The 17329-nt window shown below is 42.6% G+C and overlaps 1 protein-coding gene across 7 annotated transcripts in view; it reads right to left on the reverse strand.

Annotated features, from left to right (window-relative positions):
* LOC126295258 (uncharacterized) overlaps positions 1-17329 on the reverse strand; it is a 181151-nt gene that overhangs the window by 18036 nt on the left and 145786 nt on the right. For 5 of the 7 annotated variants that reach the window (XM_049987665.1, XM_049987664.1, XM_049987660.1 and 2 more), the window contains 4 exons: positions 14416-14665; positions 12722-12868; positions 8865-9131; positions 2560-2693 (listed from right to left, as the gene is read on the reverse strand). In XM_049987665.1, the coding sequence (XP_049843622.1) occupies positions 2560-2693; positions 8865-9131; positions 12722-12868; positions 14416-14665 (798 nt within the window). The remainder of the gene's footprint in view (positions 1-2559; positions 2694-8864; positions 9132-12721; positions 12869-14415; positions 14666-17329) is intronic. The other 2 variants (XM_049987663.1, XM_049987661.1) reach the window with 1 other exon arrangement.

Raw genomic sequence — 17329 nt, forward strand, 5'->3', positions numbered from 1 at the left:
GATCACTTCCAGTGTACTGTTGATTTGTCATTTCCATTTTTTGCACAACATTTTGACAGCTGACACAGTCACCTTTTCAGATGCTGTGAGTTAGCTGTTACGTATACTTGCTACCCAAGTCCAGTCACTCCGAACTGTTGCCAGTCCAGCACCACTGTTTACTGCCGATTGCAAGTTCGATTCTTAATCCCCTCTATTTTCTTCATTCTTTTGTTTTTCCGAGTGTCCACTGATATTCCGTAAGACACACATTCTCTTAGGATTTTCCAGCTCTCACGGGTGTGAAGGCAAACAGGAGCTCAATAAAGTGAGCGCCAGACTTCGAGCTTTGTTTAAATTTAGTCCTCTGTGTCAGTTTATTAGGTCTTCCAACATATTTATTTCATTAGACTCTGTAACTGCACTGTCTCAGAAAATGGCATTTGCACCACCCCCACTAGTCTCATTGTATTTAATTTCACAATTCTATTCGAGGTAATACTAGGTAACAGCTGATTTGCTCTGTTGTTTTAGTCTGGCATGTCACTGATATTCCTCGATCTCTGTGACACTACTCCAATAGTCTACCCCAGGTAAGACACACCACGTTCACATGGAATGCGCTACACACCTAGCTTTCAGAGATCAAGATAACCTTTAACATTACACAGATGCCTTCTTATCATAGCCAAAGGGAGCGAAATATAATGTATTCCAAAATTTTGTACATGGCTGCACGTTCAGAGACCGTGAATAGTTACAATTAAAAGAAAACAGCCTTCAGTCACTAATTTTTAACGAATTTAACCGAGTTTTGACACTGATAGGAGTGTCTTCCACAGAATCTATAACATGGTCACAGAATTATGACTAAATACGTTTTTAGTCATAATTCTGTGACCACGATATAGACCATTCTTTGGTTTAAATTCTGAGGAAGACACTCCTAGCAGTGTTGAAACCTGGTTAAATTCATTAAAAATTAGTGACCGAGGGCTGTTTTATTTTAATTGATACTGTATTCTACGTTTCTGTAGAATTCTACAGATCCTCCTGCACACACTACCGGCATACAACTCAACCTTTTACTCAGGCACTGCCAGTTTTGATGATCCAAGTACACATTCCTACGTAAAACTATTCTATCACAAAAGGCATACTAGAACTCTTTATTCCTCATGTGTGCATGTTTATTTCTCAACATAGTCACCCAACTGACCAACAAATTTCTCCCAATGACAATGACAGACCAGTTTGTCGATACTGTCATTGTAACCTGTTAAGAATCTGTTTACAGAGCCACAACCTCACCTCTGCTTACACAGCACCATCACTATCAATATGAATTCCTCAAATGTGTTCATTAAGTTTTGGAAGCAGGTGTAAATCGAATGGGGCAAGTCAGGTCCACATGGAGGACGATCAACAACAGTCAACCCTAGGTGTCAGATTGTTGCAGATGTCACAGTGCTCGTGAACTGTTGGGTGACGTCACATTCGAGAATAGGGTGCTCCACAGGTGGACGAACTCTTCGAATTCACGCTTTCAGTTTTCTGAGTCTTGTAGTATCCCACAGGGTTTATTACAGCGCCTTCAGGCACGAATTCCAAACGCACCACACCTGGAACAAACTGGAAGACCGTGAGCACGACTTTACCAGCTGACGGCACAATCTCGAACTGTTTGTGTGTCTGTGATCCTCCGTCACATCCACTGAGGTTAGCACTGCCGTTTCATCCGTTACGAGTTCGAACACCCCAATGTCGCATATTACCGATGTTGATATGACCGTCACTACATAGTTTTCATTCTCCGACGGCTTTCGAACGAAGGCACAATTTCTGCAGTCAGAAATGCTATTAGAAGACGTTGTTTGTCACGCACTAACACCGTTACGGTACACACCACCACGTTACAATTCAGAGCCCTCTAGTGACAGAGTTCAACTCGCATCAGTGAAGCGGAAAAGTGAACAGAGTAATATGCATGATACATTCCAAATCTCGGTGAATACGACGGATTAAAAAATTTGGAACCTTTACTTTTCAGCATGCCCTCGTAAATAAAGAACACAACTCACAAGGTCTGAGGAAGATGACAACCGGGTGAGTCAGTCAAAATATTGTGCATAAAATGGAACAACAAATCAGCTGAACAACATTAATCGTCCGCACTGAGAAAACACGAGAAAAGAAAAGCTCTATATGGAGGACAACTGCATTTTGGGGTGAAATATGGACAATGGCAAAGATAGAAATGAAAATATTACATTTCTTTGAAATTTCGTGTCACAGGAGATTGGGTGTGGGGTGGGATCGACAAGTAAGGAATGAAAATGTCCGGCAGTGAGTAAATGAGAAAAAATGTGAGGCACATATTAGGACACTATTAGTCACTGAAAACTGTGGACGAAATGGCAGGGACAGATCGTCGGCGATTTAGGAGGCAGTAGTTTTCCTGAAATGAAGAGAATAACAGACGGAAGTGACAGGAGGCTGAGCTGCATCTAACTTGCTTTTAGAGTTGATTGTAGAAGCAATAAAACAAAAACCTAAAAGCAGCACAGCAAAGACACTCACTGTGGTCAGAGTCTTCACCACCAGATGCATCGTCCGGATCATTCTCAGGCTCTGCCTGCTTCGACTTGGAGCAGATCATCTCGTTCTTGTGTGTGCGCACCATGTGTCTGTTGCGAGTGCTCTGCTGCTCGAACCTAAGGCACATACACCAAATGCTGTTACTATCTATTTATTTATTTAGTATGCAGCCATCAAATTTATGGCTCCTGCAAAACATAAGAAATTATAGGTACACAGAAATTATCGTTAAAAATAAATGGAACATTAAAAAATCGTGCCAGCTTATTACTACCTCAAGTATGTACAATATGACAGTTTATATACAGTCGCTTCAAACTGATTCGCAACACAGGCACTATCACACAATACATCACATTTGTGACTCTTGAAGAGAAAGAAAATTTTTTGTACACAAACTTAGCATACTGCCATAGTGAAACACAGTGAATGCCTGTAATTTGTTTGAGGAGGATCTTAGTGTTTAACGTCCCGTCGACAACGAGGTCATCAGAGACGGAGCGCAAGCTCGGGTGAGGGAAGGATGGTGAAGGAAATCAGCCATGCCCTTTCAAAGGAACCATCCCAGCATTTGCCTGAAGCGATTTAGGGAAATCACGGAAAACCTAAATCAGGATGACCGGAGACGGGATTGAACCGTCGTCCTCCCGAATGATAGTCCAGTGTGAAGTTTGTTTGAACTATAGCACTCTTCCAATGATCCCTGTGTGGATAGTCCAGTTTGTGGACTATTCAAATACAATTATGAAATGTTTGGAAAAAATGGAAAGCCTTATTTATTATAATTAGACAAATTACTTTCATTTCAAATACACTATTATCCACGTGCCTCGTGTTTTGCCGATGGAAGACAATACGGGATCCAATTCCCAATCTTAGGTATCACCAAAACATTTTCCCATTTCACCTTCAAGTAAGTGTGGGAACTCTACCCTTGCAGCACTTCTGCAGCTCATTTCCAATATCAGATTTCTCGTTGTTGCCATAGTTATCGACAGTTTACATGTGCTAGAAAGATGACAGATGAACACAAACACACTGTTCTAATGACTGAGAACAAATTAGAAGTTATTAATAGTAAGCAAGGGGAGAATCTACAGCACAAGTATTGAGGGTGTGGGAAGGCACACAACAGCAATCAACGAACCGATGTGTTGGAATGCACTGATCTATTAACAAAGTATCAGAGACAGAATCTGTTTCATTTTACTGATATTTTGACCCTCCAGAAAATGTGAAACAAAGTCAGGGAAAAGAACATCCTCAGGAAATAAGGTCATGATAAGCTATCCGAAGGACTCTCAGTCTATGGTGCAATAATACTGTGGTCAACTAATATATCCAGTACGCTTTCATTGCTCGTAAGAACATGTATTATGGATTATATGTGCAGTCTTGAGCCTTTTTTAACACAGATAACCTGACACTAGCCGTATTTATTTAAGCTGAGGCTGAAATTTAAAACAAACAAACAAAAATTCTGTCAATCTTAGCGAGTTTGCTAGTTCGTAAAATCAAAACAAACCACTCGTAAATAGCTTTCAATCTACCATTTTAGTTTTTGTTTTTGCTGAAGGCAGTTTCACACTGACTTGGTATGTCACAGCTCTAATTTGATTCATTCTTGGGGCCACAAAAATGCAATTAATTTAAGCAGACATAAGGAATATACTGTGAACGCAAGCACTACAATAGGGTTATTTATAGCCTATCTGTGTATTTCCAGTTGTTACCCTTCCCTGCAATGGCAATATAATGTTGAACTGTATGTGATGCATCACAGAAGTTTTGTCTAAACACAAACAACTCAAAGAGAACAAGAAAGTCTCAAATAAAAGTAAAATTACTTCACTCTTTGCCAAAATATGCAAAATTACTTAAATACACTACTAGTCCTAATTTGACCAGAACAGCAGTACTGATAAATTCTTTGTTTGGTCTTCAGTCTGAAGATTACAGCTACAGCAATCTGGGTCCACTTTAATACACATGCTATGGACGAGCCTCGGCCTTCCCCCCCCGCCCCCCCCCCCCACCCCCCCCTCCCCACTTTCCCCTCAGCCTTGACCCCTCATGATGTGTGTCCTATCAACTGATCCCCTCTTTTAGTCTGTTTCTATAGTCAAGCTCTTTCCTCTCCAGTTTGGTACCTGTCTGACAGTTATCTGCTCTGTCCACTGAATTTTCAGCATAATTCAGTAGAACTGTGTCTCAAATCTTGCATTCACTTTTTGTCTGGGTTTTACTGCCAAACACTCCAGATGACTACCTTCAGAAAAGATTTCAAAACGCCTAAATTTGTTCCTGGAGTTAATAAATTTCTCTTTTTCAAAAACACGTTTCTTGCTATTGCCATCTGCATTTTATATTCACACCAATTCGACCATTATTTTGCTGCCCGTACAGCATAATGCAGCAACTATTTTTACAGGCTTATTTCCTAATTTATTTCTTTCTATTGCTCTTGTTTTACTTTTGTTGATGTTCATCTCGTAACCTTTTTTCATGAATTGTCCATTCCATTAAAGTGATCTTCCAGCTCCTTTGCCCCATCTGACAGAATTACAGTCTCAAACAATGCTCAAAGCTTCCATTTCTTCTCTCTGATATTTAATTTGCTTTCCGAATTTCTTCTCAATTTGCTTTACTGCTTGTTAAATGAATGTTTAGAAATAGGAAAAAACCAATACATAGCTTGTGGAATTGTTCCTTCCAGAAAGAAGCACAGGACGGAGAATCCTTACCGACGGGGGCATCTGCATCGAGCTGGGGCCTGGGCGAGCTGCACCTTCTTCGTGACCCTCCCTGACCTCTCCCTAAGAAAGGAACTAATAGTTTAGACAAGGGTCAATCCTATCATCATCATCATCATCATCATCATCATCATCGTCGTCAGTTTCCAGTCTGGCCGGGTCTTTATGGAACATAGGCCTCTCCATCATCTTCCGTCTTGCCACCATCTCTCTGTCTTCACCTCAGTCCAGTCTTCTCCTTTCTTCTGGACGCATTCCTGTATTCCTTTCAGCCATCTGTCTCTCGGTCTCTTTCCTTCCAGTTTCATCTCTTGTATCCTCCTGGGTATCCTCTTCTCCTCCATTCTCGTAACGTATCTGTACTGTCTCAGCCTCCATTTCTCTATCTCCTCCTGTAATGGTTCCACCTTAAGTAACTCTCTGATCTGCTCATTTCATAACCTATCTTTGACACTCCAATATTGTTTCTCAAGAATTTCATCTCACTAGCTTGTAATTTGCTTATCTCTCTTCCTTTCATAACCCAGGTTTCTGATGCATGTCAGGATCGCTACACAGTATGACCGGTATGTAACCTTTACTGATTTGGGGTACATCCTTGCACAATATCAGGCTTCTGACACTCTTCCGAAATGCTTCTGCTTTTCTCCCCTGCTCGTTTATTTCTCTGCTGTTTCCTCCATCTTCCTGTATCGGGCTTTCTAGGCACTTTGAACTCTCCAGTCTCCTCAGTCGTTCCCCACCAATTGTTATTCCAGTTGTTCCTCTTTCCTCCTTTCTTGTGATAATCATCTCACTCTTACTTATACTAAACTTCATCCCATATTCTTATACTGTTCGTTCCCACACGTCCAACTGCTCTTGTACTTCCTTCTCCTTATTCCACCAAATCAGACCATCTGCAAACACCACTGCTTTCATCTTCCTTTCACCAATTACTTATGTTGCTGTATTCATTATATCACCCAGCACTACAATGAATAGTAATGGTAAAAGAGCACTTCTTGCCTCAAGCCATTCCTCTGTTCAATCCAAGCTGATCTCTCTCCTCCCACTTTCACACGGCTCACATGCCCATGGTACATTTCCCTTATCCTCCAAATAATGTTTTGCTACTCCTCTGTTCTCCAGGGCTTTCCACACTTTGCTTCTACATACACTATCGTACTCTTTTTCAATGTCCAGGAAGGTGATTAGTAGATCTGTTCCACATTCATAGTGCTGCTCCTGCAGTTGTCTTACAGCAAAAATTAGATCCACCGTAGACCTTCCTATTCTGAAGCCATGTTACTCTCCTCTCATTCTTCCTTCTAATTTTGACCGAATTCATGCTTCCAAAATTTTCTCAAAAATCTTTGCACAATGACTCATCAGTGTTATCCCCCCGAAAGCTCTTGCACCCTTTTGTATTTCCCTTCTTAAAGATCGGGACAATTATTCCCTTCTTCCAGTCTTCTGGGATCATCATCTGTCTCCACACAATTTTCATTACTCGACATAGCCATTGTATTCCCACCTCTTCTGCTGCTCTCACCATCTCTACACTTAGCTCATCCAGACCTGGTGACTTACCTCCCTTCACCTTGCCCAATGCCTCTTCCACTTCTCCCCATGTAAGGTCTTTTTTTATTTGTTGTTCCTCCTCGACAAGGTCTCCATTCAGGTTCAGAAGTTCTTCGAAATACTCCTTCCACATATTCTTGAGTGGTCAATCCTAACTACACTGACAAAATTTTGAAGGTGGTTCAGGCATATTTTCTGAGTATTTTGTCATACAAAACCCAAACTCTCTGATCACTTGTTACAGAGTAACAATGTAATTGTGATTTTCTCAGTTTCTTACACCAGTTACCTTTGTTTCTATATTGACAAGTAAAACAGAAAACAGGGAGTAATTTAACAACACTCGAATACAGGCAAAACTAATGCAATGTGGTCGCTGTCGCACGGAAACAACTCAGCATAGTGTCTGTGTGCCACTCTTCCACTGCATTTAGTGAAGCCACACACAGGTTGCGTACTGCTCAACTATCCACTGCTAAACCTGTTCACAATACTGCCGTGCATTGCTGGTAACGCAGAACTAAGGGGTCTTCCATTAATTATATGATCTCAAAATGGTGTGGACTGGTCTGGCAAAATATCACCAAATCTCATTTAAAATGGGGAGGGGTGGGGAGAACAAGAAAATCTCATGAACACTAAGTCAGAAAATATGCATTATAACAACAGATAACATGTCATATAATTAATCCCGAGCATAAACATTATTAAAGTGCTCACCAATCTTTGTGGCCTCTCCGAACTGAACGATTTACACGTGTGCACACTTGGGATTACCCGATTTGAAACAAGTGCAGTGCCAAGTGTTACATTTCATTGGGTGAGTTTTCTGCTGTGTCAGTTGCAATCACTGCATGTCAGTCAGTGAGTCAGTTGTGATATTCTTCAGTGCATATAGAAGTGATGTTATTGTGTTCAACACAAATTTGCATCGGAACTTTTACAAGGGGTATGTTGAGCAACATGCCAGCAAGTAGAAACACATACGAACTGAAAGTCAACTGCCTGTGAACGACAGATAAACTGAAGTTCTCTGACAATAATTCTCTAAGTGTTCATATAACTAAAGATACTGAAAAGCCAGATAATAATATGGTTCAAAGGAAGAGACAAACAATGCTGTCTTTAATCTGTAAAGTCATTCAAGGATCAGTGACATTTAATTTATATAATACCCCAATAAAAGTTTTTTTTTTAGGGCTACATCAAAACAGTTAATAATATTTTTGTGAAGCCATTATGTCCATCCGTTTGTCTGTCTGTCCATCCATCAGTCTAGATATGATTCAGGCTTGGAATGTTTAAAATAAAGGGTTTTCAATCACTTGTTAAAAACACTCTGTAATACAATTTCTAAATAAAATTTGTTTTTATTAGTATTTTAATCACTATTTAGAACAAAAAAATATAATTTTTCGCATTTTTACCAGACTATGGGGTAAACCCGATATGATGGTGGGAGGGGGTGATACGGCAGGGGAAGAGGGCTGGAGTCGCGCACACCGCATCTCACAAATGGGGAGCGGGAATCCAAATTTGAAGAAATCCCCTCACATCATTAATGGACATCCCCTAAACCTGCCAGGAAAGGAAATCCAAGACGGAACGGAGCAGCACCGAATGCACGTTCGAGATAAGGAGTCAGGTGGGCATTACTGTTGTCGGCAGCAAGAAATGTAAGTGAACGGAACATATCTGTTCCCGAACAAGTCAAACAGTGCGTACCTTTGACATTTGCACTCTTGTGCCGATACTTTTGGGGCAATACAGGTACAAAGCTAGGAAGAGGTAAGAAAACAAACAAAATGAAACTACTCTACAATAAGGTTTTCAGAAAATACCCCTGCAACAACCGGGTTCAAGCTTCAGGCTCATTCTTCAGTATCCACTGCTTTCAGATGCACTTAACAGCTACGAATCTCACACACGACCGGCAGAACTTCTGAGTCGACTGACGGCCCGCCCACTCACCGGCTCTCACAATAGAAGCAGACGTAGGGATGCGAGTCGGACATGCCGACAGCACTCGAGGTCGCTCGCAGCAGCGCCAGTCCCGCGGGGCGCGGCTTGGAAATCTGCCGTCGCATCTCCTTGGCCAGCTCCGTGTTGTATACGGGGGCCGGTCGGCCGGTCGTCGTCGACGACCCGGACGCGGACGACGTCGCGGGGCGGCGTGCCGTCAGCTTCTGCAGCAGGCTCAGCGTCGGCTGGTTGAGGCTGGGGAGGTGGGCAGAGCCACTGCAATCACCACTTCACTGAAAGCTCTCCGCCGTCGCTCACATTTACCAAAAAATACAAGTCTCTTTTCACTAAAATGGATAGTTATTTTACAAAGTAGTTCCCTTTTAGGGATGTAAACTATTTCCAACGTCTCTGCTATTTTTCCATCACAAAATAAAAATAAAAAAAATAAATAAATAAAATAAAAAAACCAACAACAACAACTTGGAACTGACAAGTACTCTGGAAGGGAAAGGTGCAAAAAAGTAAGGCCTGACTCAATGATAACTACCAAACCTGAACAAAATTTTTGAGCTGCAAACCATTTCTTTGCGAATACTGGCACACACTTGTGACAAAGGAAAGCTCCCTTATATGCCAAACAGGCGAGTGTCGACTTCGGTTTATTTCCACAGCAGTCTTGCTGTGCACTGCGTAACAAATGTGTTGTGACACGATTCTATTTCCTGAGAAGAGGGTTGTGGGGAGAAAAACATCTGTACTATAGCTTGAAGTCTAGGGGTTAGGTTGGCAGGCCATAAACTGGGTGGGAATTGGCAAAGATAATATTCACTATTAGCCTCAGCACATGTAAATGATTGCCATAACTACAGAATAGTGATAGTAGCTATTTTGGTTGCATATTATGTGCCACAAAATTACTTTTATTAATATATGAATACTACGATCTCCCGAATAGCCCCGGACCAAAGACTTCACTAAAAATTTCAGCTGACACCTAAGAATATACCATTAAAAGTGGGAAGATATTAAAAATTATGGAAAGTTTTGCTCGGAGCCTGGCAATGTAAGGATCAGAAACCTGCATGACGATAATAAAGAAGTGACTGGAGGCACTTGAGATGTGATGTCTGTGCCAAATACTTCTCTTGACCATGACAAGCAGAAGGTGAATGAAGAAATACTGAACTACACAGGAAGCAGTGTACTTTGATCACAATATCAGTGGAGGAAGAAGGGGAGGGAGGGGGGAGGGAGGGAGGGGGCGAGGGAGGGGGCGAGGGAGGGGGGAGGGAGGGGGGAGGGAGGGGGGAGGGAGGGGGGAGGGAGGGGGGAGGGAGGGGGGAGGGAGGGGGTAGGGAGGGGGAGGGAGGGGGGAGGGAGGGGGAGGGAGGGGGGAGGGAGGGGTGAGGGAGGGGTGAGGGAGGGGTGAGGGAGGGGGGAGGGAGGGGTGAGGGAGGGGGAGGGGGGAGGGAGGGGGAGGGGGAGAGAGAGAGTGTTTGGACTCGTCACTTACATAATTACTCTCTCTGGTACACTGATCTAAAAGAAGGGCAAATAGAAGGAAGGCCAATAGCAGAACTCTTAGAACCATAAGGATAGACATATTGTCAGTTAATTCTTTTATTTTATTAAAGTCAAAATTGCCAATATTCATTACCATGGTATCAGCTCTGACACATTATCGCCATTGACAGACATTGTATGATACAAGAATGAAATTTTCACTCTACAGCGGAGTGTGCGCTGATATGAAACTTCCAGGCAGATTAAAACTGTGTGCCAGACCGAGACTTGAACTCAGGAACTTTGCCTTTCCAGGCAAGTGCTCTACCAACTGAGCCACCAAAGCACGGCTCACGCCCCGTCCTCACATGTTTACTTCTGCCAGTACCTCGCCTCCTACCTTCCAAACTTTACAGAAGCTCTCCTGCGAAAGGCAAAGGTCCCAAAGTTCGAGTCTCGGTCAGGCACGCAGTTTTAATCTGCCAGGAAGTTTCATTGTAAGATACACACAAAAAGTGCTTCTACCAAAAGCTAAAGAAAATACATGTACATACTACTGTCAACAATGAGAAACACAATTTTACTAAATTATAACTACATTTTACTGCAAAAATGATCATACTGAATACTGAAATTTACTTATATTTTAGCAAAAATGACTGACATACATTTATACGGTACTTTGTAAATTTAACTCTGCATGAAACATTTTAATTTTTGTATCAATATCAAACTGGCCGTGTTAATTAGCAATCCTGACTGACCCCCTTTAGCAAATGCTGGGAGGTACCACCCATCTTGGGGCATATAATGACTATCAGTGAAGATCACTGTTAGAATTATCGTGCTACCCAACCAATAAGGCTGAGAAGAAGAAGAAGATTGGGAACATCTTGTGAAACTTTGGAGCAATACCCGCTGTTTTCTAGATACAGTATGCATTCCATTTATTATTGGCACACACAAATTTGGCACAATTACGCCAAATTTTTCCTACAAACCAGTGTGTTCCTCATCTGTCGCTATCTCCACTATCCGACAGTGCTGGTAAAATTTAACTCGCACACATTCCAACCACTTACGAAGAGTGTCCTGTAAAACTGAATGTCACCGACAGACTGTAGCTGTGTGTTGCTGGGTGTTTAAGAGTGCTAGTCATATTGAAAAGCAAGAATCTTTGAGAGAGAACAATTTTCAGCATTACTATTAACAATTCTATAGTAGACAGTCATCGGGAGGAGGAGCGGGGAGGGGGGTTTGCTTAAAATATTTATCCAACAGTTAAACACACACTGCACACCTACATTTACATGGATTTACGACGAATGCTGGAGGGTACCCCATACCATTAGCAGTCATTTCGTTTCCTGTTCCATTCGTAAATGGTACAAGGAGAAAATGGCTGTCTACACGCCTCTGTAGGAGCCCTCCTTTTTCGTACCTTATCTTTGTGTTTTTTTCCGGTCAGTGCATGTCGGAGGCAATAGAATCATTCTGCAGTCAGCTTATGTAAATTTTCTCAACAGTGTTTCTCAAGAAGAACATCTCCTTCCCTCCAGAGACTCCCTTTTGAGTTCCCGAACCACCTCCGTAACACTTCTGTTTCAAAATTAACACTAACAAATCTAGCAGTCCACCTCTGAATTGTTGCGATGTCTTCCTTAACCCTGACCTCGTACAGATCCCAAACACTAGCGCATCACTCGAGAACAGATCACACTTGTGTCCTACGTGTGGTCTCGTTTACAGATGAACCGCACTTTCCCAAAATTCTCCCAATAAACCAAAGTCAACCATTCACCTTCCCTACTGCAATCCTCACACGCGTTTAAATGACGTGACTGTGTCGAGCAGGACACTACTAATGCCATATCCAAACATCACGGATTTGTTTTTCCTGCTCGCATGCACGAACTTACATTTTTCTACATTTAGAGCTACCCCGACATTCCTCCCACCGACCGAAAATTTTGTCCGAGTCGTCTCGTTATCCTCTCACAGTTACTCAACTTCAACACCTTACCACACACCACAGCAGATAGCCGGCCACGCTGCCCGCCAAATCCTTTACCTACGTAGACAATAACAGCAGTCCTACCGCCCTTCCCCAGGACGCTCCCGACAGTACCTCCATCTCTGACGAACATTAGCCATCGAGGACAATGTACCGGGTTCTGTATTTTAAGAAGTCTTCGAGCCACTCGCAGATCTGTACATCTATTCTGTATGCTCTTAACTTCTGTAACAGCCTGCAATGGCATCTACTTAAAACACAAATTTACACGACCTGAACTAGACACGCTGACTATTTGTACACCAGGGAAGAATGTGCGTACGAAGTGATGCACTGCTCCACCTACCCTGGGCTGAGTCCTCTCTCCAATAGGTTGTTGAGGGCTCGGTCCAGCAGACCGCCAAGAGCCGTCGAGATGTGCGTCTTCAGCCCTTCCGCCTCGTCGCTGCAGCCCAGCGGCGTCGTCGAAGTGGCGGAACCGGTGGTCGTCATGCTGCAACATTGCCAGAATGGCACTGTAGGAAGACGCTAGAGGACAATTCTGCATCAGACGTGCCAGAAGAAACTGAACAAGAAATAGAGGAAAGAATAGCAGGTCTGTGATAGTTAAGAGAACAACAAAGTGCAGTGCAACATGGAAATAAATAAATAAAAAAATAAAATAATAATAATAATTGTACAAAGATTATGAAAACGTCTTCACCCCCCCCCCCCCCACCGAAACATTTACCATTCCTTATTTTGAGTCATTTCTGCCCGTCACACTGACTGTCACAATTTCCTCTCCTGCGGCAACCTCTTTCTCTCAGAGCAACACTTGCACGCAACATTCTCAGTTACTTATTGGATGTATTCCAATATTTATGATCCCTTACAGTTTTCACCATTTACAGCTCCTCTACTATAACGTAAATTATTTCCTAACGTATTATAAGTGGCAATCAAAAAGTTGAGATTTGACGACAATGCTTCGATATACGCAACATAGTGCGAGTTCAGTGTGGGTATATAAACACCGACATGTAGGCGAGACATTAATGTGGGATGTGTGTCTTTCTGACGTGTGCAATAAATGTAAAAACTTGAACTATGGCAAGATTGTTACCAAACGTGTCCAACGCCCAGTTATCCTTTTCTCGGCTGCCGGAGGACAACCACTGGCAGACAGCCGTCAAGAAAATGGAGAATGTACAGGACAGCAGGTCTGTCCAAAACCACCACCGTGGAATGCCGCGGCGAGGGGTACTGCCGCTTCACAGTAATGCACATCCCCGTATCGCAAATGTCATAATGCACGTGCTGTGCCAACTCGAGTGGGAAACGACTGGGAACCCACCGTACAGTCCTGATCTCTCCCAACGCATTTACGGCACCTCCGGTCCCTTAAAGAAGGCTCTGACAGGTCAACAATTCCTGTGAGAAAGGAACGTACAGCAGAAGTTACGGACTTACTCATGCAGCTGAAACGGTGCACCGATGGGAAGATCGCCCCACAGCTCGCAGCACTTTTTCCCGATCGGCTTACCAATTCTCGAACATACAGCCTTCGAAAGGCAGCTTTTTGATCGCCCCTTATAACACACACCCTACCACCCTGTCCCATCTGCTACACAATGTTTTGCACAAATTCCTTTCTTCCCTAGGCAGGAGCCCTCATTTCTAATTTTATTGTTCCATTTAATTTTCAGCATTCTTTTGTGACACCATATTTGAAACACTTCTATTCTATTCTGTTCCAGGTTTCCCAATGTTCACAATTACTTCCACACATGCTCAGTTAAGGCCTACATTCAATACTAGCACCTGTTAGTGAGGAACGTCCTCTTTGCTCGTGCTAGTCTGCTTATCATTTCCTGCACCTGTCATTCATTATCTTACTTCCGAAATACCACCCCTCCTTCAGACGCTATTTTGCGGGCCCAATTTTTAAATTAAGTTTATTGTTAATCTCACTACCGATTCTACCCATTAATTTTGTCCTCCTCCGTCCATATTCTGTGCTACATTCCAGAGGACAGCAGCCACACAACTCGAGCTCACCTGGCCGGGTGTTCCTCCGCGACGTGTGCAGCCAATGCGTCCTTCCCCGCCAGCAGCTCGCGGCAGTGTGGGCAGGCCAGCCTGCGCGGTGAGTCGGCGGACGTGCCCAGTGCCGACGCCGCGGCGGCCGCGCCGGACTCTGACGAGCCGCTGCCGGCGCCCGCCACTCCAGTGCCGGAAGTCACCGGCCAGCCGATGGACCCACCGGGACGCTTCGAGACCGAAGACCCTGCTACTGACGCCCTCGACTCTGTACGGCAGGAGGCAAATCGTACTGAGGACAATTTCCCTTCCTCGGAAACTAAGTGAAATTTCTAATACACAACTAATTATTCATTAATTTGCAGTCTACTCATTTCCATCACCGACAATTTTCCGAAAATAGTCTGTAAAGTAGTTCACATGTAGTCAGCTAAACAATTTAATTTCTTATATTTGTGGAAATTTTAAGTTCAAATTTCAAAGTCAAACAACAGCTCCAATGGTGGAAACAGCTCCAATGGTGGAAACAGCTCCAATGGTGGAAACAGCTCCAATGGTGTAAACAGCTCCAATGGTTGAGCAGCAAAGGAGGCAATAATGGCAACTGTTCAATACGTTGAAAACTCGATAAGGCCATTGCAGAGACAACTGTGTTGTCACGTATTGCAGGCCTACTACTTTTGTACACACTTTTTCTATTTGCTTTGGACATGCTGGTGTGCACAATTAATTTGCTGCAGAGAGAAACAAAACTCTTCAATGAAGAAGAACTGCAACAATGACGTCACCGAGCAGAAACTTTGTCTGTAACTAACTATGGCAACAGACACCTGAAGTGGCAGAGAACGTGGCAACAGAGGACAGAACAGGGAGTGCTGCCGAATGCATTCAACCACTGCTTGTTACTATGGTAATTGTCTTGTAAACTACTGACTGTCAATAATTTTGTTACCCTGATCCAAGTATAATTCAAATATCTTTGTGACTAGTCAAACTGGCCAAACATGACACAATAAGGTCCTCCAACCCTCCATATGTGCTCTGTAGATGTCATTACTGAGAAGAACCTTCAGGGTGCAGGCAGTCATACTGTACATAACAAAACACTTTAACTACTGACTGTAATAACTATAAATTATGACTATGCTGCTTAGTACTAATTGTTCTTTGACAAGCTGCCTCCAATACGAAGGCTGTTTTCAGCACTGCAGTGGACTTTCTACTACAGTCCACTTAAAATTACTTTATAGCTGACATTTCACACTTGGAGCTGGTTTCTTCCAATCCACGTCACGCCTGAACTTTTTGCCACTGCCAAACTGGTCAGTTCAGTTCCAATTCCTTGTCCGGCTTTCTTTCTTTATGTGCTGAATCCTAGGTCTGGTCCTTTTATTTAATATTTCATCACACATGTAACTCGAAAAGAATGGCAAAAGAAAAGGAACGAGGATTCTATGACTATATGTTTGACAAAGAGAACGAAGTTCTGGTTGTGAAATGGAATGACAACAAACCAGGATGTGTAGCGACAAGTTACAGTACAAATACTCCTCTGAGTTCTACTAAAAGATACTCACGGGTAAAGAAAACAGGAAATATCTGTTACAATGCCACATCTCATTGAAAAATACAATGCTCATATGGGAGGCGTAGATCTACTGGACAAGAAGATATCACTTTATAGGACGAGGATAAGGTCAAAGAAATGGTGGTGGCCATTATTCACACAGATGATAGATATCTGAGTAGTAAACAGATGGTGTGCATACCAAATTGCTAAATCTAATGAGAAGCTCTCACTTTTGGATGTCCAACGAAGAATAGTGATGTTTTACCTATCAAAGAAAACAGGATCAATACCAAAACGCAGAGGACCACAAGGAAGTAAATTAATGTGAGGACGGTTGAGGACACATGTATGACTAGATCCAGGAAATCATTTCATTGTGCCAAGCAAAACACAGCAGAAATGTGCTTACTGAATAGACATTCAATAATATTAAAACATTCTTTATTTATTTTTTGTGTTGCTTCTTACAATATCATGCATGGAGAATAAGGTTGTGACTTTGGATAGCGCATTTGGCCAATATCCCAAAAATGAGATGGTCTGTAGTTTTTGTTCTAGTAACCTGAACTTTTTCAAAACAAGTTTTTATTCAGTTAATCACTCAATGTAACATATTTATGTATAAAAGTTAGCAAATAATGATCCGACAAAGTTTTTGCCAGTAATGGGTTAAGCATGTCATTGTAGGCAATATGCAATAAATGAGAACTTTTATTGCAACATACAACTGCCAAAGATTGAATACCAGCAGTGATGAAAGTAACGTGATGATGTCTTCGAATGTGTGTGTGTGTGTGTGTGTGTGTGTGTGTGTGTGTGTGTGTGTGTGTCCACACATTTACTGTAAACAAACGATCATTCGAAACAAAAAACTCTAGTAAATATGGGCTGAGCACATCTTCACAGCTGAAAAACACATTTTCTACTGAAGAACTGCTCACGGCTCTTAAGGAACGCATTTTAGAGGCCATGTTTAATACAACTTTTTTTGCTTTGAATAAATGTTCAATCGTATCTCCGAATACTTGTCATTCCTCCTGGGACACCATGAATAACGTGTCCCTTTTGCTGGAGAAGTTGGTAGCAAGGCTCTGCCTTGTTCAAAGGCTGTTGCAGTGGGAGGTGTGTTGGAAAAACAAGCCCCTCCTATTTCTTGCAGGGCAGGCAGCATACTGGAATCGAGACTGCTTTCAAAGTGCCTACTACACGTGCCTCTGTGTACTGTATTGTTTCCTAGCCAGGACTGGCACCAGGTGGAAAGATTCTGCACAAGTTGAAAGTCATCTGACTTCCAATTCCTCCACTCCCAGAAAATGGTCAAGTTAAATTTTGTGTATAGTAATGGGTGATACAATGGACATG

Source organism: Schistocerca gregaria, chromosome 11, assembly GCF_023897955.1.
Source record: "Schistocerca gregaria isolate iqSchGreg1 chromosome 11, iqSchGreg1.2, whole genome shotgun sequence".
NCBI lineage: Eukaryota > Metazoa > Arthropoda > Insecta > Orthoptera > Acrididae > Schistocerca > Schistocerca gregaria.